This window comes from Heteronotia binoei, chromosome 9 (genome assembly GCF_032191835.1).
Source record: "Heteronotia binoei isolate CCM8104 ecotype False Entrance Well chromosome 9, APGP_CSIRO_Hbin_v1, whole genome shotgun sequence".
Taxonomy (NCBI): Eukaryota; Metazoa; Chordata; class Lepidosauria; order Squamata; family Gekkonidae; genus Heteronotia; species Heteronotia binoei.
The window spans coordinates 22,668,746-22,696,208 of NC_083231.1; the positions used below are offsets into that span (position 1 = coordinate 22,668,746).

The following is a 27,463-nucleotide window of genomic DNA, read 5'->3' on the forward strand; positions in this document are numbered from 1 at the left end:
AGAAGGGCAAGAGGCTTCTAAATTCAGAGCAGTACTGTCTTCCCTCTCTCATTTCTTCTTCCTCCAAGCATATGTTCCTGCCAAAAAGCTCTCAAGAAACATCTTTAGCAGTCTGCTTGGTATGAGTATTGTAGACATGTTTTTGAGTTGTATCTGAAGGTAACACTCTATAGAAGACATATTTTCCCTTACCTGGTCATGACTGTATCCTCCCCTTTGAGTTTGGGGGTCAGTTTTCCCTCTCAAAGACCAAGGCCTTGTTAAGTGGCCAGAACTGCAGCATCATTTTGATGCTGCTGTCTCAATGTGTTTGGGAAGCAGGAGAAGGGAAGCGATAATTGGAATGAAGGTATGCGGCTGGTGTGGCACAAACCTTTCATCCTTTTTTTGAGCATTGGTGAGGGAGTAAAAAGAGGAAGCCTGGTCAGAAAGGTGGGTTGCAGCGTCTCTAACCCTGCACAATGAGTAGAACAGGATATCCCTTCTGAAACCATTCACAGAGAAGTATAAGCATTAACTTTGCCTGATCTTCTTGATTTCCAAATCATATTGGGATAATGGGACAGTAAGGATGCAGACATCTAAAAATCACATGTCCTTTGCCTTCATTGTTATTTAGCCCAACATGTTCCTCAGAATTTCACTGCTGTGAGAAACTGCATCTCACTCTCCCCCCCCCCCAATTCCAGGGGCCCTTCTTACATCTCCAAATCAGTTGGAATTATGTTCAAGTCTGCAGTCTCCATCTAGGTATGTAGTTTAAATCCAGATGTAAACAACAGTTCTGCTAACAGGGTCCGTCTTCTGTGGAAATATTGGCACCAGGTCCAGTGCCTGGCACACTGGTGTCATCGGAACATACTAGTGTGCCAAAGCGGTCCATTTGCCTAGGTAAAGACCCAGGGTATATATAGGACATACTGAGTTAATAGCAGATATTTAGCAGAAGTTTAAAAAAAAATCCAGTGGAAATTAAGGACTGTTTCTGATTATGAAATAGAGATGTCATCACCAGTGTTCCCTCTAAGCTGAATTGGTGTGAACCCTGGGTCCACATTTTTGTCTTAGCTCAGGAAGGATGACCCCGGGGCACACTAATTCACACAGTAGCTCACAACTTTAGTGCCAGTAGCTCGCAAAGTAGAATTTTTGCTCACATGACCCCACAGCTTAGAGGGAACATTGGTTATCACTTGTTCCGTGCTTTGAGGGGAAGACTTGACTCCAGCATTCCACTCAGCACTTGGTTGCCTCTCTCCTCTGCATGGTAGCAACTGGAGTCTACAAGCCTGAGGGGTTGTGAGGAAGGGATGGTGGCTCAGTGGAGGAGCATCTGCTTGGTAAGCAGAAGGTCCCAGGTTCAATCCCTGGCATCTCCAAAAAAGGGTCCAGGCAAGTAGGTGTGAAAAACCTCAGCTTGAAACCCTGGAGAGCTGCTGCCAGTCTGAGTAGACAATACTGACTTTGTAGACCAAGGGTCTGATTCAGTATAAGGCAGCTTCATATGTCCATATGTCCAATTGCAAGATTGGGGTAACTTGGAAATCCTCCCCCACAAAGTTTTCATCTCCAAGATTCTCTGAGGGTCTTGAGCGGACTGTTTTCCCCTCCTCCTATTTTCTCCCTTTTAACTCATGCTAAGTTGCTGTCAACATTCTGTTCACTTTTCATCCTCACTAGGCTAGTTTTTAAAGAGTTCCTTTCTGATTAATTTACTAATATATTTTTTCCTGTATGCCCGCAGAAGCCCCTGGTTATATAGAGCCCTACCTTGCCTGTGAGTGGCCTGGCTTTACTGCTGTCATTACATGTTAATTGACCAACTGGTTTTACTCTTAGATATAGCGGTGATGCAAGCCCACTCATTCTGTTTGAAAATACTCTGTATAAAAACCTTTATGTTTTTTAACCTAGTCTGTAAGAATGCTGTGGATTAGTGCAAAATCATAATTCAACGTCCCCCCCACCCCTGCTTTTTCTGCTGGGCAGTCATTTTTCAGCTCTGTGACTGAGGTTGCTGTTCTACATATTTATTGTGTAAAATGATTTAATTAAGAAAACTCAGGCTTTGTCTCTCTGGTGTTGTTTGAATTGGCCAGCTCTTTACAGATCAAGAGAATGTTTGTAATCCCTCAATTGATGATATTTAGTCTGTACTAAGATCAAACTTCCATTGAATGAATTGCTCTTGTGTCATTTGAAGTGCTATTCCTGATTAGATGGTATCCTAAAACATTTGCAGGGGTGGGGGGTGTATAGCATTTGCCTTTGTCATATGTGTAGCATTGTTTTTTTTCCCTATAAGGATACGGATGACATTAACTAAAAATGTGTTATAGGCTTCAGTGGCCTTGACTAAATTCAAATTATTCTTGTTTTGAGTTTTTTCACTTTTGGCTGCAGAAGCAACTTCTTGTTTTGGGTTTATACTGAAAACACTGGAAGCATTTTCCTTAACTTGCATTGCATAGGTTTTCAGCAGTGCTGCCATACTTCAGAGATTCTTGGTCACAATCTAAGGAAGCCCCTGCTTTTGAGAGCCAATAATCTTATAGGAAAACTCTCCTCCTGTGGTGCCAGTCTGTAGTTAAACCACTGAAATGTGCTGAGGTGGGCTAAAATAAACCAGCCAATGCTTATCATGGGAGACTGAAAAGCTGAAGTTGAGTGTTGTTTTATGGCTCTTCAAGCTTGAATAACACAAGCACCATTATGGGAGAAGGTAAATTAAAATAATCTGTCTTGTAACTGATGTGCCTAAGCTAAATTTTAAATGTACTGAGGATTCAGTTGCCCAGCCTGTTAAGGTAAGGGTGTCTACAATTCCCTAGTGAGGCTTCCCTAATCCACTTGGTAGGTCTTACTTTGTGGTTTGAATTGGTATTTTCAGAATAAGGGATATGTTCTGTGTGGATTTGCATTATTAGCTAAGCAACCCTCATAAAGTTGGAGGATTTGTGTAAAAACTTCCCACATCATAGTAGCGGCCCATAGATTGCCATACAGAGAGCTTCTGCTGCATATAAGCATTTTCAGTAGCCATTTTGCTGTAAAATGTGAAATGGCCCTAGGATATTTTTCAGTGTTTGGTTGGAGCTTTCAAAAAAATACATGAGACAGCTGTAAAGCGCTCACCATTCTGTCTTACTGCCAGTCCTTTGCAGTAGTTAAAAAGTAAATCAAAATAGCCTAGGGCCATCTACCTTTGCTAGACATGTTTATTAGGTAACATTGATCTCACTAGGAAAAAAAACTGGTAACTTTTGTCCTGATGTTGATGTTGCGACAACTTTCTTCTGTATATACCCATCCCTCCTTAACTGAAGGAAGAATTAAATTGTTGACAGTACATTCCCAGTATATTTGAAACAGAGTAAGTATTGATAATACTTCAACACCAAAATGATAAGATATTTAAATTACTTTCTGAGCCACTTTCTCATCCTTAACAAGTGGAGTACTCTCAGTGATTCACAAGACAAGAACTTTCATCTTCTTCCCTCACTAGCATGGTTACTTGGGCAGCCATTCATCTGAAAGAGAACTGGTGTCTTGCTGCTTGTCTTCCTTTGCCCTAAGAGTGGGGGAAGAGAAATGGATACGGCACAGTGTGGCCTCTCAGTTCCATTTTGTCCAGGATCCATTAAGCTGCAGAGAATCAGCTTGCAGGATCCTGATTGAGGTAGATACTGAAGGCTGAGACATGTGTTTGACATTGGCTCAGTGCCTAATTTTTTCCTCCCCGTTGTGCTGAAGGAAAGCAGATAGCTTCCTGACAGCCACTGGACAGAACAAGAGCTTGTGCTTTTATTATGCCCCTGTGCTGACAGGATTGCAAGGGAGCGCAAGGAAGTACCTGTCCTTATTTCTATTTTGCTCTTTTCCCTTGGAGTGAAAAGGGAAAATCATGTTTTTCTGCTGACATGGGGGCACAGGTTCTGGAGATACAGGAACCTACCTCTTGTGGGTGACCCGTTCAATTGATATTACCTTGGGGCTTAACCGTTTGGCTAGCAGTGTAAGGATACGCGGGAACCATTTTGTAGTGGAATGTATTAATATGGCTTGAGTTTCTGTCTAAATTCCGTTGGCCTGAACTAATTCTAATAGAGCTTTGCAGTATAGTCAATGTGAAAGTCGTGTAAGCTAGGACTGAATGCTTTCCTTCAGACCTTGGCCTTTGTATGTACAAAAGAATAATTGGTATTTTTCTGAGGTTATCATTTTGTTCCCTAACGGCCATGGCTCTCCACAATGCATTCTTGGAGAAGAAAAATAAGAAGATTGGATTTGTACTCCGACCTTTACTACCCAAAGGAGTTTCAAAGCAGCTTACAATCTCCTTTCCCTTCTCCTCCCCGCAACAGACACCCTTTGAGGTAGGTGGAGCTAAGGGAGCTCTCCTAGAACTGCTCTTGTGCAGAACAGCTCGGTGAGAACTTGTGACTGACTCAGGGTCACATTGCATGTGGAGGAATGGGGAATCAAACCTGGTTCTCCCAGATAAGAGTCCTTGCACTTAACTGCTACACCAAACTGGCTCTCTTGACAGTCTGTAGTACATGACCTACCGATAAGGCTTGCTGACACAGGGGTTGCAGCTATGTGCTGTACTCCCCATACGGTCAAAATAAAGTCAAAACAATTTATCTGCTGAAGGCTCCTAGATTCTCAGGATGATCCCTGATGTATTATCTATGACTCTCTATCTCATAACATCCTTTCTTATCTATGGTATGAGTTCAGAGTAAAATTGTACTAGAGATTTCATACATGTGCACTGTCAAGTATTGGTTTTTATGAAATTAAGATATGCTGAATATTGAGTTTTCTTTCTCAAATATTTATAATTGATGAAGTGCTTTCTGTTCTAAAAGCTTCTAATTTTTTTTTGTTTTAGTACCATTTTCTCTATATATACAGAATTCAGCCCCCTGCCTGGCTCCCCTCAATGAATAAAAAAACAGAGGGAAGGGAATTAGGGCCCCACCTAGAAATAGTCCTGGGCTCCAAAATCTCACAGCACATTTCATTTAACCCTCACACATTATTTCCTTTTTCCCTTCTTTGGTAGTCCTCATAGCCTCTTTCCTGTTTCCTTCTCTCCTTCCCATCCATCAACCAACCTGCCTTTTATTTTTCCTTCCACCTTTGGTTGTATAGACATTTACTTACTTCATTTATACCCTGTCTTTTCCCACACAAAGCAGCTTATATCGTTCTCCTCTCCTCAGTTCTGTAAGTTATGCTAAGACTGTGTAACTGGCCCAGTGTCGCACAGTGAATTTCCATGGCAGGGTCAGGATTCAAACCTGAGTCTCCCAGATCTTTATCTGAAGCTTTAACCACCTCACTGCACTAGCTTTTGTGGGGTGGCTACTATCAAACAGTAGCAAGCAACTGGGCCTGGGTGTGTCATAGAAGTCATGTGGTAACAAGTTGTCTGGAGGTTACTCCTGGTCTTGGACTTGATGAATCTTCCCTCCAAAGTCAATATAGCCCTGGAAAGGACCCTCTCTCTCTTACTGATGGGAACCAAGCCTGGCCCTACTGTTGTGATTTCCTAGCAACAGCCACTAAGAGCATTGGTTCCTTAAAGCTATTGGTTCTATCCAGGGGTCGTTTTGTAGAAAAATAGGTGGTGGAACTCATCCAGGGATTGTTAGGCAGCTGCACCTACTATTTAATGAACAAGAAGGTGGAACTCTCAGAAGGAGGAGGTGGAACTCTTAGAAAGGTTCAGAAGCTGTGCTCCTGTGAGCTCCCACTGAATCCGAGGCCTGGCTCTATCAATTTAGAGGGTTTTAACCTCCTCACTCCTTTTAAAAAAGATTTCAGATATTTCTAAAACCTGCAACATTTTTCAGATTTGTAGAAAGATCTGTCTTGTCTGTTTATGGTTCCAGTCTCTGAATTTAAGTATTGATAGACCTGGCATGTTGAGAATTAGCTATATTGCACATGACTTACGGGGCATGAAATCATGCCTTTAAAAGTAGGTGCCTTAATTGGCAGTATTACTGTACTGTCGCATAATTTCGGTAAACTGGTGCCATTTTTATTTACTTTGGATTCAACTGACTTTGCACTTTCTAGGAAAAGCTAAAATAAAAACTAGCAAGGTACAAGAAAATAGAAAGTAATTTACTTCTGGCAGAACATCAGTAGTGGAGGGAAAAAACCAAAGGAAAATGGCAAACTTTTTCTGAGTGTGAAAAGTGTCCTTTTCCTGCTGCTCTCTACATCCAGGGGAGTGGTAATTCAGCAAGCAAATGTGTATATGAGGATTGAATCAGGGCAGTGTGACATGCATGCAGATGCTGGACACACATCTGACTTGTGTACTTGAATTCTACATATTGGCTATGGATATTGAGATTGGTACACTCTGGAGTGTATATTTCATAGTACGTGATTATATATAGAGACCTACTTGGTGCATTAAAGCGCTTTATACATAAATAACTTCTATAAGCATAATATACTAAATAATTCTAAAAATGGCATAGTGTTCATATCAACATACAGTTACTGGAAATAAGTTCAGTCTACTCCATTCCTAGCCTTTATTGCAAGAAACAAGTAATCCATTGTTGGTTCCCAAATGACTGAAATATCTATTTAAAAAAACAGTAACCATTGCCTGTATTCTGCATATTCTCAGCAAACATACAATCTGTAATGTGTGTATATATAATGTTGCACATTCACTCTGTCGCAGAGTGAAATGTCTTCCTCTTTTCAGTGTGTTGTTATTCATACTTCAGACTGCCACATACTTTAAATTGTAAACAAAATATTGGCTTCCGTTTCCAACCATGAAGTAATCTGTTATTTTCCCAAAGTGATTGCCCATTTGTTCTACTAGAAGGAGCATTGTCCTATGAATATGCTAGATGTTCTGTCTCCCTTGGCACCCCACTACAAGAAAACAGTGCTCTATTTTATCATGAAATACACATTTGTTAATTTCTGCTAACTTTACTGAATGGTCATTGAACTCGTCTGCAAATTGCAACTAACAAAAACAAAATAGAATTATGTATTTTCTTTGACCACACTGAACATTATTCATTTTGAAAAAGACAGGAGTTTTTTTTTTGTTTTCTGTTTTACTTTTCTGACATGGTTCACTGCTGTGTGGGGAAATTGATTGAGTGTACTTAAAGTTGTAACGGTAAAGGTAGTCCCCTGTGCAAGCACCAGTTGTTTCTGACTCTGGGGTGACGTTGCTTTCACAGCATTTTCACAGCAGACTTTTTACAGTGTGGTTTGCCATTGCCTTCCCCAGTCATCTACACTCCGCCCCCCCTCCCCCCGCAACCTGGGTACTCATTTTACCGACCTCGGAAGGATGGAAGGCTGAGCCAACTTTGAGCCGGCTACCTGAACCCAGCTTCTGCCGGGATCAAACTCAGGTCATGAGCAGAGTTTAGGACTGCAGTACTGCAGCTTTACCACTCTGTGCCACGGGACTCAGAGTGGTAAAGTGGTAAAGCTGCAGTACTGCAGGCGGAGCCCTCTGCTCACGACCTGAGTTCGATTCCAGGGGAAGCTGGGTTCAGGTAGCTGGCTCCAGGTTGACTCAGCCTTCCATCCTTCTGAGTTCGGTAAAATGAGTGCCCAGCTTGCTGGGGGGAAAGTGTAAAAGACTGGGGAAGGCAATGGCAAACCACCCCGTAAAAAATCTGCAGTGAAAACGTTGTGAAAGCAACGTCACCCCAGAGTCAAAAATGACTGGTGCTTGCACAGGGGACTACCTTTACCTTTACCTTTACTTAAAGCTGTGAAGACCTGCTTTAGAATTTAAAGAATACTTCAGTAGTTTTGACAAATGCATACTGAGAGGTTGTGACTGGGAATGGACATGAACTGGGAAACAAAGTTCGTGGCGCCACATGAATGTTCATGGACCTCCCAGCTTACCAAACTGGTTTGTTTCATGAGGGATTGCATCAAAACAAGCAGTTTAGCAATGGCTATGAATCTTAGGGCAAGCTTTGAGAGTGTTGAGTTTCTTCAGCCTTCTTCCATCATTTCTGCTCCTTCCTCTCCTCTGCTGTCTGTCTTGTCACATGTGCTACATTAAACACAGTCTCTTCTTTATTGATACCAGCTTTGTGTATCTTAGGTAAATTGATTCAAGGCTTTTGTTTGCTCCCACTGTGATTAATATTAGCACAGTAACACAGTGGGTTGGATCCAGCAAACTTTTAAAATTAATAATATAAATTAATAATAATTTCTAACCCGTATGACTTTTCCTCATGCAGTCCTAGGATTCCCAGCACAGCCTTTTCCCAACATAACCTTTTCTCTACATAATCTTTTCCCTTTTTTAGGAATGGAAAATCTGGTTGTATCCAACCCATTGACTCTAATAAACACAGGCAGTGTTGATCTAGCAGTTGAATTAAATGGGTTGAACCGGGTTGTGTTCTGGAATGTTTCCAGCTTTTATTACATTATTTTATATGACTTAGTTACACCGCTATAATCTGGGAATCTTCAGGGAAGCTACTACTGCATTATGGCAGAAATGACTTTTATTCTGGATATCAGAAGTTGTTCCCTCATATACTCTCTTAGTACACAAATGATTTGCAGCTGTATTCAAATTATTCTCCTGTAGTATACTAACTGTTATATACTAACTCCTGATTCTCAAAAAGCAGTTTGTCATTCTATTCATAAAACATTTGTAAAGGACATATAGGTGACTAGTTGGCATACAGTAATTAAAAAAAGGATCAAATCTTGTCCACAAGCTTACAAGGTATGAAAACACAGGGATGTCCAAAAGGAAAAAATACTAAGGTGAGTGGTGTGTGTGTTTTGGGTTGTGGTGGAAAGTAGTGTTTTTGTTGGATTTAGAGCTTAAATTTTTGGGTTGCAATGACCACCATTTCTAACTTGTTGGCTGATCATCTCTTTTAATCGCTTTCACCATTATAACTTCCTTTATCTGTCATAGTTTTAGTACCATTTGTTAAACATAATTAGTATATCCTTGTCTTCTGGAAGTTAAGAAGGTAATCTTCGTCTATTAGGGTAATGTAGTGCTCTGGATTATGTTGATAACATTATGTAGCCAATCAGATTTGACTGTGTTATATGTCTCTAAGATGAGATCCCCACTGTAGTGCCTATGGGGGCCATTGCCCCCACTAAGTGGGGCTGTTCACAGTATAATGCTGATAGTGGCCTTATGTTATGTAGTTTACCTGTGCAAATAGCAGAGTGATATTCAGAAACCACAGTGGGATTTGATTTTGACTAAACAAGATAGAACTGTATTGCTTGAAATGCTTAATTCACCTAATTTGAACTTCTGTTGAAATTATCAGATCTTCCCATTCTGAATATATATATTTTTATAATTCAGATAGAAGTTTATTATATCTTTACACCAACTTTTGTTCACTTTTTGGAATGTTTTTAATCAAAATTTGATACACAGTAAATGAGAGACTTCCAATATCTAAGTACAACTATCTGTCAAAACCTTAATGAAGATTCAGATATTTTATGAGAAATGTATGTGTAATTTTATATTATAAGTTATTGAAATATCACAAAACCATTACAATAGAATATCTCATTCATAACATTAGTGATATAAGGGAAAAATCACAAACAAGCAATATTCTAAGCAGTCCATTTCGATCACAAAAATATCAACAAGAGTCCATGTTATTATCAAAGAAGTCCTATAGAATATGTCAGAGAAGTCCAGCATGGTCTCCGGATATAATCAGTACATATATTTCAAGGTTCCTTTTTCAAGAAGTTATATAGTCACATCTACTGGTCAGTTTCATAACTCTGTCCTTGGGCATGTTTACTCAAAAGCCCTTTGGTGACATTCATAACAAGAAAGAGACCTGTGGGAGTAAATGGAATTTATTGTTTTTTAAATGGAATGTATCTTCAACATTAATCCTAGTTTGAGGAGGGCTATTAATATTATCAGTCCGAATGGAGAATTGAATTTACATCATTTACAACCGCCCTGCACTTTCTGCCTTTTATGGCCTCATGAGCTTGTTTCTTTTCATACCTTCTACACAGAAGGTTGGCTTCTCAGGGATCCACTCATTGCGTCTGAAAAAGTAGTTTAGTCCTTGAAAGCTTTTGTGTGGGGTGGGGAACGGGGAGAATGCTTTTAAGGTGCTACAAGACTTGGATTTATTTTTCTATCTGCTAAAATTCTCATTTCACAATGTAATACATACAAAATTTAAAAAAATTAGATAGCCAAGCTGGTCCAAATAAAAATTGAAAACACAAAATTAATATGCTATCATTTCTTGAGATCCATCAAAACAACAGAAACCATGTGCAAGATTCTGGGTAGGAAAGGATTTTCCAAGCCATGAGATCGAAGCCTTTTGTCTTCTTCTGGAGAGTGCTGCAGATGAAGAAGTGATTGGCGTACAAGATGGAGCTGGTCTCACACGCCTATGGCCTTCTGAGATGAGAAGGCTCATGATAAAATTCGTCCCTGCCCCCACTCCCAAACCTTCTAAGGAATTAACAATACATTATCTTGTTCAACCTTGTATGTGAAGAGAATTCTGTGCTTAGACATAAATTACCAGGTACAGATGGGCCAAATTTGGATTGATAGCATGCTGGAAGATGGGACTTAAACCTGTCCTCATATTTTCCATTTACCCCTTAGAGTTACATGTAAAACATTCTTATAATAATAATAATAATAAATTTTATTTCTACCCCGCCCTCCCCGCAAAGCGGCTCATGTGCAAGATGTGTTTTCATGAAGCAGCTACTATCTGCCTAAAGAAATCTCTGCTGTCTGATGATGATGATGAGAAATCTGATTTTAAACTTCTGAGAACAGACAGGCCTTTGTGTTCTCTACTGTTTGTTGTATTGAAATTCAGATGTGTTTGGGGAAACATTTTCCAAAATACATACTCAGATTTCAAAGCAGGAATAAATTGGTCCATTCAGAGTATCTTTCAGTTGTGAGCTTCTTCAAAGGAGGATAAGCATTCTATATTTGAGTTTAGTTTCCAGGACAGATTAAATCTTTAGGAAGCTGCTGTTCCAAAAAAATAGACTCAAGGAAAAGAACAGCCTAGTTGCAAAACTAGAGGAATGCCAAAAAAAGTATTTTCTAGGAGAACTATTTTCAGAGGGAACACAATCTTGTTATCTGATTATGATGGTTGATGATGATGTCCTTTTTGTTTCCTGGGTATTTTTAAGATGCAAAATATAAGATACAATGTTTTATCAGTTTATTTGGGAGGCAATGCCAAAGTTTCAAAACTACTATGGTTTTAAAAATGCATCATTCTTTACCAGAGACTGATAACTAATTGCATGACCAAGGGCCATGTTAATGGTGATTACTGCTTATCATAGACTTAAATGGAGAGGTACTATTAAATTTAATGCCAGGTTGCAGCTGCTGCTAATGTATTTTTAAAGGCATTAAGGACCAACATTGCTTCCGCTGTAGTTTGGGAACCTGACTCTGATGCATAATACATGCTTTGCGGAATTGCTGCTTGAACCCAGGTCTCTCTGATTTGTTTGCTGTGTTCAACTTGCCACATCTGGAATTCTTCACTGATGTCCAAGTGTTGATTTTGGACTGCTGGTGGTTGTGAGGCTTCTCTATGTTCCTGCTGCAGGCTGCCTTATGTAGAAATATTTCATGGTACCATCTCTGGGATTGTCCCTAACAGGCTGGGTCTTAGCTCTACTCACTTTGCTATCCTGTATCTTAAACAGATTTTTAATTTATCAGTTATCTCCTGGTTGGGGTGTGTGTGTGTGTGTGACTTTTGGTCAGTGATCTGATTATTAAACAAGGCAGTCTGTTAATTTTGGTAGAAGAATGCTTCTAGTATCATAAGGAATGAACTCATTCATCGTGTCTGACTGCCCTTGAATCCTTGGTTATTTTTATTGTATCGTATTACAACTTTGTGATTTAAAGATATGGGGGTAGTTGCACATCTGGAAACACCCCGGATAAGTAGTAAGTAGCTGAGACTATTAGTCTTCTGGAAATCTGAGGTTTTTCAGAAATGGGACAATTTTTCAGGACTGTTCCCATGTTACTGCAATGGAAAATGGTCTTGCTGTAAATAGTTTTCTTAAAAACAACAACAACAACTTGAGGACACAGATTGATCCAGACAGTACCTTTTAAACCTGAATACAAAACAATGTTGTTACTGCCCAATTTATTTATTTAAAATATTTATATATCATTTTTCTGTCATACACGCAAAGCAATTTCTGGATATCCAGATTATACTGTATACCTTAAAACCAGTAACAATAGAGTCAAACAATCAGCATAACAGAAAGTCAGTTTTCAAAGACCCTTTTAAATAGTTCACCCTTGTATTTCCTTCTCCCTGCTAAAGATTGCCAGAAGTGACATTTCTCTGCCCATTCCAAAGTACTGGGGGTGCATCTGAAAAAAAGCCAATATATGAGATCAAATTGTCCTGACCTCTCAGTTTTCGGAATGTAAGCAGCTCCAGTTGTGATGTGTGCAGCATACTCACGATCTCATACTGGGAGAGGTACCATAGTTCTGCCAGTATATCACAGGCCATCAAGACCTTTAAACTAACACTTTGCATTGAATTTGGGAAGTGTAGATGTATGAGGATCTCAGTAATGTGATGGGATCAGTGTTCCCTCTAAGCTGAGTTAGCATGAGCTAGCTCACAGATCGTTAGCTTCCAGCTCACACATTTTTGTCTTAGCTCAGGAAAAATGGCCCCAAAGCACAATAATTTATGCAGTAGCTCACAACTTTAAGGCCAGTAGCTCACAAAGTAGAATTTTTGCTCACAAGACTTTGCAGCTTAGAGGGAGCATTGGATGGGATGTGGGCTAAATCCACTGCTTGGCAGCAAAAATACTCCAGGTACAGTTGGTGCTAAGAGGCATTTTTATTTTTCAGGGATGTGTTTGCCAGTTATGGCTTTAGAGTCAGCAAGAGCTATTAGTCATTCTGATCTGAATTGGCAAAGTCCATTGCCCTTCAAAACTTCTTGTGAGTCATCATATCCTAACTTTGGCCCATCAAATAGCGGCTTAAAGCATCAGGGGAAGGATTCGACCTCTATGCCCTGCAATAGTGCAAAGGTTTAAAAAATAATTTCTCAGCATCTAAAACACTTGTCCTTTTTGAAGGGAAGTGAGAAGGCTTCTCACTGTATAGTGACTGTTCTCTCTAGTTTTTATTATTTTCTAAGAGGTGGGCCTGTGAGACTTGTGGGGGGGGGTCCCATATCCCCCCCATCACTGAGGCCGGTGAGGCTTCTGGCCCCACCATGTATCACTCAGCCATAGTAGCTGCCAGTTTTCTTTGCCACAGCACCTGGGCCCACAGTAGCTGCCAGGATCCACTGCCACTGGGCCCACGGTGACCCACTTGGGTCTGCAGTGATTGCTAGCAACTGCTGTCGCCGCACCCAGGTCTGGAGCGGCAGCTGGCTTCCTTCTCTGCTGTGGTTGGAGCTGCAGAGGCTGCCGGCATCCTCCCACTCCATGCCCAGACAACACGATTCTATTTTGTGTGCATGCACAGACAACATGATTCTATTTTGGATGGACTTAAACTTCCCCTTTTATTTTAGATTTTTCTGCAAACTTGGGAAATTTCTCAAGTTTGAAGAAATATTTGTTTAGCCTCACTGTGGGCCTGATCCATGGTTTTAACTGTTTGGAGATGTGGGCCACACATGACTAATAGTATATATACATTTACCATTACATTCTGTGATGTACTGATGAACAAAAATAAAAGCCAAGCTTGGAAGTACCACACAACTAGTTCCATGTACCCAAGCAAGCACTTGGCTTGTGTTCCTCACATAAGCTGCCATTCATGCCATGTGGTAAACTGCTTATGAAACTGAGGGACTTCAGAATCAAGCTGTGATGTAATTTGCTGCTCTATAAAGGGAAAAAGTCAAAAAAATTGTTTTTAAAGGCCTCTTAAACCCAGCCAGAATATTTAGATAAATTTGAACCGTGCTGTGTATTTACAAAACAAAATTGAAGTCTAGGGTAACCTTAAGGTTTAAGATTCCTCCCCCCCCCTCCCCAGCCTCTCGATCTGACTTGTAAGCATGTGGGCTTGGATTCACAGCTTTCAATGACAGTGCATGTTGATTGCCTGTCTCTAAATATCTACTTGCAGTCAGTCTGTATTAGGGGTGGGCACAAACTGACTAATGAACGAAAGCTCATCTTGAATTTTGGCTGGTTTGTGGTTTGTGAAGTAATGTTCACGAACTGAACTTTCACAGATTTTGATGCCAGTTTGTGGTGGTTCGTGAAGAGCAGAAAGCAGGGGTTTAAACCTGGTCTGATCTGCTAATATGGCTTTTAGTGTTTGGCAACTTCTGTATTAATGCTTAGGCTTCTTGTTGGGTGCAGCTCAGGATAATTAGGTTACTAAGAGAACCTCATTCCAAAATCTGTGTGTTCCTACACGTATGAACATAAGAAGAACCCTGCAGTAACAGACTAGTGGTCCATCTAGTCCAGCATCCTGTCTCATCCTGTTGCCTCACACCGAGCCTTCCCCTGATGCGGCCTCCTGGCGCTCATATTCTGAGGTTTACCACCTCTGAATGTAGGAGTTCCCTTTAGTACCATGGCTAGTAGCCACTGACAATCCTATCCACCATAAATCTGTCTAATCCCCCTTTTGTTGTTTTGTTCTTTGTATGGTTGATACGCATATTACAGAGAAGGTCATACAGCATAATTTTCTATTCTGAACAGTGTAATGAGGAAAACCCCTCATTGGGAAGTTTTGTTATCCTCAAGAAGCATTATCAGCTGCTATTTGAAAAGAAAAATTGCTTCTACAATTCTTGAGTTGCTGTGGGGCATATATTACTTGATTATTTGTCTCTGGTTGCCTTTGCTCTTCATGCAGAAGATATATGAGAGTGTGTTTCTTTTCTGGTTTAAATGTGCTCTTGTCAATTTGTATTTACTTTGTGTTTTTTGTACTAACTGGCATCAAAGTAGATAACATGACTTTGATTGCAGTGAACACAAATGTCTCAAATTGTCTGCCTTTGACCCTGGAATCCATGTTTATATGCTCTGTGGGCCCCCTGATGTCTGCTCTGATATTTGCAGGAATTTAGTGTCATTTTTGCTAAACTCCCTGTTGGGTCTCCCTTGTGTTGCTTATTACCCCTTTTCCCCATGGTATACACAATATATGAGTTCCCTACGCACATTGTTTTATAGCAAATCTTTGTGACTGTGTTCTAGAGGTTTTAGGGATGAATGTATGTAGAGATTTGAATATGCCTCAAAAGCTGCTTTTTTACATTTTACATTTTTTACATTCTTATCATTGTCTTATGCAGTGAAATCCTAAATAGAGTTCTACCTTTCAGAGTCCCCTGAAGTCAGTGGTAATCTTAGAATTGCACTATAGGGCAAGTCACTTTGATGATCACACACAAAAATAACTGCTTATCAAGGCCCACACTTCAAAGTAGACAAGAAAGCAAGGGTTTAAGACAAATGAATGGGAATGCTGGTAATATTCCCTTACCTAATCTTGCCAAATGATTCATACGCCTGGATTTATATTAAATAAAAAATGAAAGTAGCAACAAAATTAGAAGTTACATAGAAGTAGAATGTATATATAGTGCTGAATACTTAGCATATTTTTAAGAGCTCTGTTGCTGATTTGATTTGATTTATTTTATTATTGATTATCCATATTCCTTTTCTCTTTAGCATCAGCGCCATCCAGTACCATTGCTAAACGCAGAATTTCTCCCAGTGTCAATTCTCTCTGGGAAAAGAGAAGCATCATCATGTCTAATATTACCATTGATCCAGATGTCAAACCTGGTGAATATGTCATCAAGAGCCTCTTTGCTGAGTTTGCTATTCAAGCTGAAAAGAAAATTGAAGTTGTAATGGCTGAACCTTTGGTGAGTCCCTTAACAGAGCCTTTGTTAAATTGTCCTGTTCTTCTGGAACAGTTTAATTTTATGTAGATAACTGAATGGTTTTAGATCTGGCCGTGTAGGTGAAAAGTTAAGAGCTGTTGTGTCCAGAAGACCTAACATCTCTCCCCTCTCCTACAGTATGGCATCATAGTAACATAAAAATATACTTACTGATGTAGAAACATATAGTGATTTAAAAGCCTTAGAATAAGCTATCTAATGTAAGTATAAATTTGCTCCATATCTCATTGGAGATAATTGGCACAATTCCATTGCATTTAATGGAGCTTGTATATTTTGTTGCAGTATCAAGGAAGGGAGTTGGGGCTCTCATTGGAATTTAGGGCTTCTTTATGTAGCTGTATAAAATTAGTTATATGTTTCCTTTTTAGCTTGTCTCATGTCTGCTTCGGTAATGGCAGTATTATCTAGGCGTGGGCTGAAGAAAAGGGAGCAGCTGAGCAAGTAGGCTCATCCTTAGTTCTCCTCCTTTTATTTCTCACCTCTCTAAATCTTTTAGACCATAGATTAGGAGTTCATTCACCAAGGATTAATGTACAAGGACAGCTGCTTTGTCTATGGTAATTGGGGGTGGGGGGAGGAGGGCTTAAGGGAATAATACAGGATGGGAATAATTAAGCATCCTGCATCCTTTGATAGTCAAATGAGATAAGAGATACTAAGAATCAGTCCTTTCCTTTTAGTAGTCCAGTACAAATACTAGAGTTTAAGATATGCATGTTCATGTCAAGTGTGAAGTGTAGAATGTGTAGAAGTAGGTCTCTCTCTCTCTCTCTCTCTCAGCAACAAACATCGCTTCAAAATGGTTGCCTGGGAGAATGGTCTGAGGCTTCTGAGTCGAGACATAGGCAACTAATTTTGCTTGTGTTTGCTCTTTACACTTGACAAGGTTCATGTGTATTTGCTACTCTAGTAGATACAGCATTGAACAAATGTTAACATGAAGATTGGATCTTTAAAGCCAGAACTATGGTGCAGCGGTGCAGTAGTAATATTTGTTCTGGGTATCCACCCTCTGATTCAGCAGTGCACTGCACCCAGCTATAAGATGGACACACTTGCTCAGCTCAGAGATGGTTGGAAAGGTCAGAAAGTTGTCAGTTTAGGACAATTTTTTTTTAAAAAAAAAAACTTGAGTTTTGGACAGGGCACAGAATAGTATCTGTTAACAAAACATTAGAACAACAAGGTTTACCTATTCAAGATGGATAATAAAATATAAAATCCAGCTAAGTTAAAGCAGACAAAACACTTCCCACTGTCAACTCTAGCCATTACAAACGAATACTTCTGAAACATGTTCAAGCTTCAGGAAGCCTGAAGGTTAATGGCTAGCTTTATAACTCCCTTAGTGCAGTGTAGGCTAGTATTGATACCCTTTTATCTGGAACAAGATTCATAGTGGTTCAAGAATGAGTTCTGGCTAATTCTTAGTGCAGCATCTGTGATAGCGTTGAATCAACAGTGACACTTTTGGATCCTTGTGTACACACGGGTATTTCTTCAGTAGATAGGAACTGAGCTGCAAGAAGCCCGTGCACTTTGTGGAGCTGGAGGACTAGTATATTAGACTAGTCTGCCCAATGCTTGTGAGTCCAAATTTTTGTGACTGAAAATCCAGTGTTTCTCTGCATGAAAAAATGAGTTGGTTGGCCTTGTCACCAAGACCACCTAAGTAGCAAAGTGAAATCAATAGCACTTCACAGAACTTTAAAAGACAGTTGCTTTTACAACTTGTATTGATTTCAGTGAGATTGTGAGCCAGTTGGAAATTCCTACTGTATTGTTTGCTGGTTGCAAACTTTTGACTGACTTGTGATAAGCAAGCCAAGGAGATGTGATTCATTGTCATGGAAAGTAGGTGCAATAAACCATTGTTTACTCACCTGCTATGACTTCTTATATGACCCAATTTATTGTGACCTGAGTTAACGTCTTTAACAGTAATGTAATTAAATACTGTGGATTTGGGCATTATAGCACTTTCATGTGCCATCTGTTTCTCTTCTGGGAAATAGTTTTAAAACTGACATTTTGTGAGGGGCACCTTTTCTGATAACTTATATGAAGAAACGGAGCGCTACAGCTCCTTTTTAAAAATTAATTTTTTCATGTGGTGTATAAATATCCTAATATGAATTCAGTAAAGGTTGTTAAGGCAAAGAGCGAGGCTAAAGAGAGTATTTTCCAGGACCTTTTCTATTATTCTATTATTCTATAATTTATTCTATACTTACCCTCAGACCTCTGATACTCAGTATCCCCTTCCTCTCCTCCCCCTCCCCCCGTTGTTCAGAGGTTTCATACTTTCCCCTCCATTCTTCCCATTTTTCTATATGCCACTTTTTAGAGTTGCAATTTGCCCCAGTTTAGTGACATATACATTAAATAATACCGCTTTCTCCATTTGCTTCTACATAGTAATGACATCCAACTTTCACTATGTTTACATATTTACTAATAATCATAAAAGGTAATGTTAACAGTAAGCTGCAATTGTTGCTCATTGCTTTACCATCAGTTCCCTTATTTGTATGTGTGTATGTTTCCTCATTATCTAACCTACTTCTTATCAATAAAGTAATATCAACCTTTTCTATCAGCCCAAATTGACTCTCAAACTCATTCTGCTAAACTGCATGGGAAGGGGGTCCACAAATTTTGGCTTAGTTCCACCCTTGATTTGTGATTACCACCAATCCCTCACTGCAGAATGGTTTCTCTCCTTTACATTGTGGTTTTTTGCAGGATCTGCCAGCTTAAAATGAATATTTACACTTTTTTTTGCTTCCTAGAAATGGGTGTGTTCTTCTCTGTTGCTGGGCATGTCAGAGAGGGGAGCAGAGCAAAGGAATTTGTTGCCATTGAGCTGGCAAGTGGGTTTATAGAACCCTATCACGGTGCACGGAACTGTAGCTACAGTGTGTAAAGGCATTTTATGATTAGTTGGGTTTCCAAGATCATTAACTTTCAAGGCTACCAGTTTTATTGTATTTTCCATTTCTAAAAATGTTCCCATATTCAGTGTTTAATAAGTAACAAAGATCTTCTTGTACATGCACACCACTAGTACCCTATAGTACTGCCTAGATGGGAGCAAACAAAACCTGGGCTGTTTCAGTTTTACTGGATGGCAAATTAGCAAAGGGTAAACAAAACCTGGGCTGTTTCAGTTTTACTGGATGGCCCAGACTAGCCCAATCTCAGAAGCCATGCTGTGTCAGTCCTGTTTAGTATTTGCATCCAAACAACCAAGGAATTCCAGGGTTGCTATGCAGAGGAAGGCAATGGGAAACCACTTGTTAGTCTTTTGCCTTGTGGGGTCTCGGAGTCGGCTGTAACTTCCTTTTTCACTGTTTCTCTCCATTTTTCAGAAACTTTCTCCGTTCTCCTCCTGAAATTGTATTGGGCACTGAGAATTTCTCCACTCATATTGATGAGATCATGTTTACATTTACAATAATGTTACATGTGTGCATGGATGAGTTTAGAAGTTTACAGTGTGTCTTTTATTTGTCTTGGCTAAGGGAGAGAGTGACTACAATGTATGTGATTGATCTGAAGGTTGTAATATTGACTTTTTGCTATTCAAGCTCTTGTCCAGGCTTTCTGCTATTTAAGCTGCTATTCAAACTTTCGGCTATTCAAAAGGCCACCTGTTACAATGCTATCCCTTTCCATGCATTGACAGCTCCTCTGTCCTAAAATATCTGTATTCATAGCAGTGGTATATACTGTTACTCGTCTTTTCTGTTTAAAAAACCCCCTATGCACAGATAAACTATTCACATGCTTTTGCTGTAAAGTATTTACAGTTTTTAGTCTTGAGATTTCTTGTAGACTGGCTCAGACATGTTAAGAGGAGAGTTTGACTTGAGTTGAGCAGGAAGATTGAGACTGCTTTCATACAGAGAAAAGGGACAGGTACAAGAAGCTACAGACTTTGTGGTTAAGATGGTGCATTAATTTTTGTAGCCATGTTATGTATTAATTGTTCCTCACTTTGTTACCGTAAGGAATTTAGCTTATTTTGCTTCAGTAGTTGAATGTAAGCCTGAATTAATTCACTGTTCATCCTCATGGTGCTGTAATAAAAATGACTACTTTTCTTCTGTATTAAAGTATTACCAAACCGCACATCTTTTTGGAACTTTGTATGTCAATTGTGCTGCCATGAGTGCCTCTTACTATTACCCACAGCAGATCTGAGAACCAAGCTGTTCTTGCTTTCAAGTCTGATGTGTTCCCCATCTCCCTTCCTAATCTGCTTACAGAGAAAAGTTAAGCGTATACATATTTTGTGAGGAAGGTTAGAAAGGATCACAGCTGCAGCATTCCCTGAGGAAGCGGACTGTTGTGGTTACACATACTGGAAGACAGCTAACTTCTCTTTGGTTCATTCCTTTTTTATTTTATTTTATGCATGCATTTTTTTTAACTTCCTAATCCTGAGCAAGTATTAATTTTGCAGTGTGTATATTGTGATCAGCAGCCCAGGAGTTTAAATATTAACTGGAAAATTGTGCATGATCCTTAAATAGGCAAAAACAAGGAATCTGGGTACACATTGGCTGCATTGCTAGAACAAGTTGTGCTGCTCTTGCACAGCTGCCTGCTTTGGCATGTGCTGACTATGATAGCAGCAGGGAACGTCTGCTCTCACTGTAGGAATTGTCAGTAAAGTCACATCCTAAAGGGATATCATACTTTGGCAAATGCATGGACAAAATGTCAACAACAAACCATTAATGAAAAGCAAATGGAAAAAGTGCTTTGTGTAACAGCAGGGGAGTAGGCAGTGATTTATACTGGATCCCCCCCACACACACTTGTGTTTTATTAAACAATGTGAGGAAAGATGATGCACAAGTCAATGCAGCATCTGTCAGCAGAAAGATGCAACTTAAGGATTTAAAGGAATGTTTGAGTTGCATTTCTAGTGCAGAAAAATTTCTAGGGGGGAAAGGGAGTTAGAGGTCTGGGAAATAGAATGTGATGCACAAAAAAACAGACACAGTGTACTTCTTCCATGGGTCAGTGCCAGAAAGGTCATGTTGTCCTTGGATAGGAATCAATGACTATTGACCATGACCCCTTCAATCAAATAGAAACAAAAACAGATAGGGTCTAAAATTAATTATAATGCTTGAAAGGCTTTGAGAGCAGTTGTGGTGTGATCGTTAGAGTGTCAGACTAGAATCTTAGAGACACCGATTCAAGTTCCCAGTCTGTCAAGGAAGCTTGCTAGATGACCTTAAGGCAGTCACACAATTTCAGTTTAACCTACCTCATATGATTGTTGTGAGAATAAGATAGATGAGAGAACAATGGAAGCTATTTTGGGTCCCCATTGAGAAGAAAAGTGGGGTATAAATGTAAGTCAGGGGTGGGGAACCTTTTTCCTGCCAAGGGCCATATGGATATATATAACATCATTCGCGGGCCATACAAAATTATCAACTTAAAAAACAGTGCTCCGCTGAGGGAGAATGATTCAGGCCAGCAAAATTAATGCAAATAATTGTTTTTCTATTTGAAGTCGTGTGGGGAGAGCCTAATCTTGCACGCATGCACACACACACCCAGCCTGCCGCCCTAGGCAAATGCATAGGTCCAGGGCTTTTTTGTAGAAAAAGCCCAGCAGGAACTCAGTAGCAGATTAGACCACATTCCCTAATATTAGCATATTAAGTCACACACTCATTAGCATATTAGGCCACACCATCTGGGATAATCAAGTGCAAGCTGAACTGTGACAGTAACTTTTCCAGGCCCTGCAGCAATTCTGGCCGGCCAGCCAGGCCCCAGGGAGGCTGCCGCACAGTACATCTGGGCCCTGTGATCCCTGCCTGGCCCCGGGGAGGCTGCTGCACAGCGCGGCTGGGCCCTATGAACTTTGCTGGCCAGCCAGGCCCCAGGGAGGCTGCCACATGGCTTGGTTTGGTCCAGCAATCCCCAAGGGGGCCGTATACAGCCCTTGGGACAGAGGTTACCCACCCCTGTTGTAAGCAAATATATGGGGTTGGTAGAAATAAGGAGATTACTAAAAAATGTAGCATGTCATTTGAGCCTATATACCAAAGGAAAATGATCTGTTTGTTGGTGGCATTATAAAGCCCACCTTTCCTGTAGTGCCTGCGATGGTGTTTGTGACTTCCTCCCATGGTCTCTGGTCAAACTGCTTTTGGGAGGTTTTGTAACTGCTACTGGAGAAACCGAAACTAGTCCTCAAAGTATGAGCAGTGCTGCTACTGCTTTTTGATGCATGTCCCTGTTCAGGAGCACACTTGATCCGTTGTGTGCTTCTTTCAATATCTTCTTCTTCTTCTTCCTTTTGCTTCAGCAATGTCCTGCAGTTTCATTATAATTTTATCCCTCCTCCCTGGGTTTGGCACAATGTGACCATAGTTAAGAAAATGGGGAGGGGGGGAAGAGTAATTTTTTCTTCCCCAGTTATCCACAGTTTCATAGCTACCTATGCTGCATCGAAACTCTGGAGGCCAACAGGATGCTTCTACGGAAGTTGTGACCCACCAAGCAAAATTTACAATAAGCAGCCTTGTTTGGAAGGCTGGAACTGAGGGCTGGTTTAGCATCTAGCAGGCCATAAATACATAGACTGTTTTACAAAAGTAATGTGTGCAGCCAAGCTATGACATACTGAAATAGGGTGAAATTGGCGTTTCAGTCTTACTTCCTTAGGTTTTTTTTAAGTGTTTGCATTCTTCCACACATCCAACTCAATTTCTCATTGCTTGAAATTTTTCCCTTTAAGTTCTTTTCTTATGTTTTTGCTTGTAGCAATGTAATAACTGTACAGTTAAAAAAATCAACAGCTTCAGGAATTAATTTGATAGTTCTAAAAAAAAAAAAAAAGGTAAAGGTAGTCCCCTGTGCAAGCACCAGTTACTTCTGACTCTGGGGTGATGTTGCTTTCACAACGTTTTCATGGCAGACCTTTTACGGGGTGGTTTGCCCTTGCCTTCCCCAGTCATTTACACTTTCCCCCCAGCAAGCTGGGTACTCATTTTACCAACCTCGGAAGGATGGAAGGCTGAGTCAACCTCGAGCCAGCTACTTGAACCCAGCTTCCGCTGGGATCGAACTCAAGGTCGTGAGCAGAGAGCTTAGACTGCAATATTGCAGCCTTACCACTCTGCGCCACAGGGCTCTCTAATAGTTCTAGTATCAAAGTAATTCCTGATAAATGTATATACATCTTATTCTGCTTGTCATTGCACAAACTTACTGTTTATCTTTTTATAGTTTTCTGATTTTATTGTGTTTGGTATCTTAGCTCCCTTGAGCTTTTCTAAAAAAATGAGATAAAAATGTTCTAATAACAAACGTAGATACAATTCTGCTGTTCACAGTAACATTTTAAAATGCTTAACACTGCTGATAAAAATCTTTAAATCACCTAAGAAGGTGGCAAAAAATCATCCTGAATTACTTGGCATTTTGAATATTATGAAAGCTTGATCTACTGTCAGGTGTATCTTGGTGCTTTAATTTTTTTATTTTAATTACAGGAAAAACTCTTGTCCAGATCTCTTCAGAGAGGTGAAGATCTTCAATTTGACCAGGTTAGAAAAGCTAGTAGTCAGAAGCCAGCAAACAAATAATAAAAAATGTGAATAGAAAGCTCAAATGGGAAATTAAAGGGTAAATTCCTGCTTGGTATGGAAGGGAAATTTAATAGAAGACTTCTATATATTGTATTCTATATAAACATTTTGGATATCATGAAACTCCTGTTAATTTGGGGGGCAACAAACACAGCTGCCCCTCTGGATTTCTTAAGGGATTTAGCTCAGGTTTCGATGAGATTTTATCTAAAATATTTAAATTAGGGCAGTCACTCAGTAGATGAAATCATAGTTGACCTTAACTTGAGTGATCAGCTCTGCATGTGCATAAGATGTAAAGAAAATGTGTTGTATTTTCTGTTTATCCCATTAATAATCCGGTATCTTCACTAAAATAGAAATATGGTACAATCTATGATGGTTATATTTGCAGACTCCAAGCTCTTTACACACCCAAGATCGTCTCCCTCTAAATCTTGTGTTCTTGCTTTATGAAAATCAGCACACATACTCTACTTAAGCCTTCAGATAACCAACAAACTGAGTTTGTGAACCCTTGCAAATCTACCACATGTGGAGTTGAATATCTACACAGGATTAAAGTAGAGAAAGGGATATGTGGATATGTATCCCTTGGTGATGCGAATGCTTGGATTAAATTCCTTAGTCAGAATTTTGAATGCTGCGCTCATTATTGCAAAGCATTATTGCAAGCATAATGAGCTATGCACTGAAGGAAGTGTGATGTTGAAACAAACTCAATAGGGATATCATCTTTGGAATTGGTTCTGAGGCACCTAGTGATGCTAGCCAGCCAGTGCAGTGCAGTTTCACTTGCCTAGGGCATCACACACAGTAGCTACCAAAACTATTTTGCCAAGCCTCCGTATACTTATCTATGTTTACTGATGGTTGCCCACAAAGCTCCAGTCTTCCATTCATCAGAGTAATGCAAACATCTAGTTTAGTGTGTAGCACTTAGGAGAGATGAATGTAGATGGGTCCTGATTTTTTGCTTCAGGTGCACAAATAACAGACATAGTACCATAACATTTACACTGTAAGGTATTATGATAATATGTATCATATACTTTAAAAAAAGAAAGACGTGGGGATGTTGTGATAAGATCCTGGGTAGTACACAGTTACGGAACTCTCAACCTTTTCTCTTTACAGTTGATAAGCTCCATGAGCTCAGTAGCAGAGCACTGTCTCCCCTCCTTACTACGCACCTTGTTTGATTGGTACAAGCGCCAAAATGGAACTGAAGATGAGTCTTACGAGTACAGGCCACGATCCAGCACAAAATCCAAGGGGTGAGTGGGTGTCTCACCTTCATTGTATAGTCTTAAATTTATGCAATGGAACAATGGAATTCAGCATTTCGTTAGAAACTATAGCACTGTCAATTACTGTTATTGACGTTGCTTTCAGAAGCCTTATGGGTGAATTTAAGGGAGTTCTCATGTAGTTAATTTCCTACTTGATGTTTCATTTTAAGGTTTTATTTTTGTTATGCTAAGATATTTCAGATGTGGTGGATATTTTGGGGAGGAGCAAAGAACCCACTCAATATTGTTATTTATGTAAAGCAGTGAAAAATATGAGCCATGTTATATATACGTATGAATTTTTTTTATAAGAAGGGGAAGATTTATTCTATGTCAAATTTTTGTTTCAGGGATGAGCAGCAGCGTGAGAGAGATTATCTACTTGAAAGGAGGGACTTAGCTGTAGATTTTATTTTTTGCTTAGTTTTAGTAGAAGTTCTAAAACAGGTAAGCTCTTTAACTTCTGCAGGCTATCTACTTTCTGTGGTAATCTTTTTGCTTTTAATTGTTTAAACTATTGAATATTTCCATAGTCTGCTTAAGTTCTTACATGCAAAGCTGAGGCCTAATCCTTTCAACTGCCCTAAAGTATTCTTTGCTTTCTAGTTCCTCCCCCTCTTAAATCTCTGATAAAAATCTATATCCATTAAATCCATTATATTCTAGTGGGAAAAAAATATGTGAGATACTGATGTCACTGAGCCAAATGTTTACTTTTAAATTTTGGAAGATGTACTATGTTAAAAAAAAAAAGTTCTACTTTCTAGAAGACACATTTTTGCACACACCCCTCCCCCCAAAAAGTAGCACACATTTTTGCCTTTAGATATACCTAACCTGCATTTATGACTGCCTTCTTTTTTAGTATTCCTTTTTCCTTTAGGGAGAAATTGTCAAGACAAAAATGCTGGCCAGGATCTACTGCACCTTGTAGTCCAGTTTTTCAAAGTGGGTGTGTCAAAATCTCCTATGTTGGGGAAATCTTTTCCCCCTGGGATTTGTGTTCTGGATTCTGATTCAGCTCAGTTGTCAAGTGCAATGAGTTCCTTCTCTCCTGTGCAGATTCCCTCTAGGGTTGCCAGATCTCTCAGGGCAGCTGGTGAGGGATTGGGGGGGGGGGCTTATCGGGAGCATGGAGTTTCATTGCACATTTCAGCGATGTGCACATTGCTTAAATGTCAAATGTTCCTCCCTTTTTGGGGGGGGGGAGAGAATTCCCCTTGTTAGTCAACTGATTGTCAGTGGAGAGGTGGGGCCTGGCAGTGGGGACCCCCACCAATGGGGGAGTCTGGCATCCCTAATTCCATCTCCATTTCTTGATTGCATAGCCACAGTTTGTCAGGATATCCAAATCAGACCAGCTGTTGTTGGTCCTAACCAGAATTACTTCCAGACCATTACATGGGAACCCACCTCAAAATCATAGCAACCCATCAGACTATTTTGAAGGGAGCTTTTTTGGCCCCTTCACAGCTTGTTTTGTTTTGTTTAGTTTAGTAATGAGGGAAAGTGGTTAACACTGAAGGAAAAACTTTTCCTCTGATCCTAGTGAATCTGTTGCCACCCATGCATAGACTTCCCTACCTTGAAAAGGGTCAGAGGCCTGAAAAGCTTGTATCGTCTGTACCTGGCAAGAGAAATAGGACTGAGAGATGTGTGGCATAGTCCCTGTCTGGTATTTACTATAAGGGGCTCAAACAGGCTATATCTGTCAACTCCCCACCTCCGCTCACCTGGCCTTAACAATTCATTGCTCCTGGAGTCCAATAAATATGCTCATTCTCCATGGGGTTTTTCTGTTTTACATTAAGACTCATATTTTTTCTGTGTACTAACTGTGCAGAAACTTAACTCAAAGTGAGGTTGTTGGGCCTAGAGATCTCCTGCTTATTATAGTTGATCTCCAGATGACAGAAACGGGGCTTTCCTGGAGAAAACGGCTGCTTTTTTGGGTGTGAACTCTGTGGTACTATACCCTGTTGAAATCCCTCTCCTTCCCAAACCCTACCATCTCCAGACTCCACCTCCAAAATCTCCAGGAACTTCCCAATCCAGAGCTGGGCAAAAATGGCAGTCCTGTTTACTGTTAAATGCAGGGGCGTTAAGTTTGTGATTGAAGAGAGTTGATGTGGTGATCATGCAGTTTGGGTTAGTGATTGGTGATGGTTTACCAAGTCTATTTTCTGCTTTATAAATGAAAGAAAAGAGCCCTGTGGCACAGAGTGGTAAAGCTGCAGTACTGCAGTCAGAGCCCTCTGCTCACGACCTGAGTTCGATCCCAGCGGAAGCTGGTTCAGGTAGCCAGCTCCAGGTTGACTCAGCCTTCCCATCCTTCCAAGGTCGGTAAAATGAGTACCCAGCTTGCTGGAGGGGAAAGTGTAGATGACTGGGGAAGGCAATGGCAAACCATCCCATAAAAAGTCTGCCGTGAAAACGTTGTGAAAGCAACGTCACCCCATAGTTGAAAACAACTGGTGCTTGCACAGGGGACTACCTTTACCTTTACTTTTTAAATGAAAGGAGAGGA

The 27,463-nt window shown here is 40.1% G+C and overlaps 1 protein-coding gene across 8 annotated transcripts in view; it reads left to right on the forward strand.

Moving 5' to 3' along the window:
• FRYL (FRY like transcription coactivator) overlaps positions 1–27,463 on the forward strand; it is a 133,577-nt gene that overhangs the window by 17,422 nt on the left and 88,692 nt on the right. For all 8 annotated transcript variants that reach the window (XM_060246283.1, XM_060246285.1, XM_060246284.1 and 5 more), the window contains exons 2-5: positions 15,778–15,977; positions 23,549–23,602; positions 24,782–24,921; positions 25,287–25,383. In XM_060246283.1, coding sequence (XP_060102266.1) covers positions 15,778–15,977; positions 23,549–23,602; positions 24,782–24,921; positions 25,287–25,383 — 491 coding nt within the window. The remainder of the gene's footprint in view (positions 1–15,777; positions 15,978–23,548; positions 23,603–24,781; positions 24,922–25,286; positions 25,384–27,463) is intronic.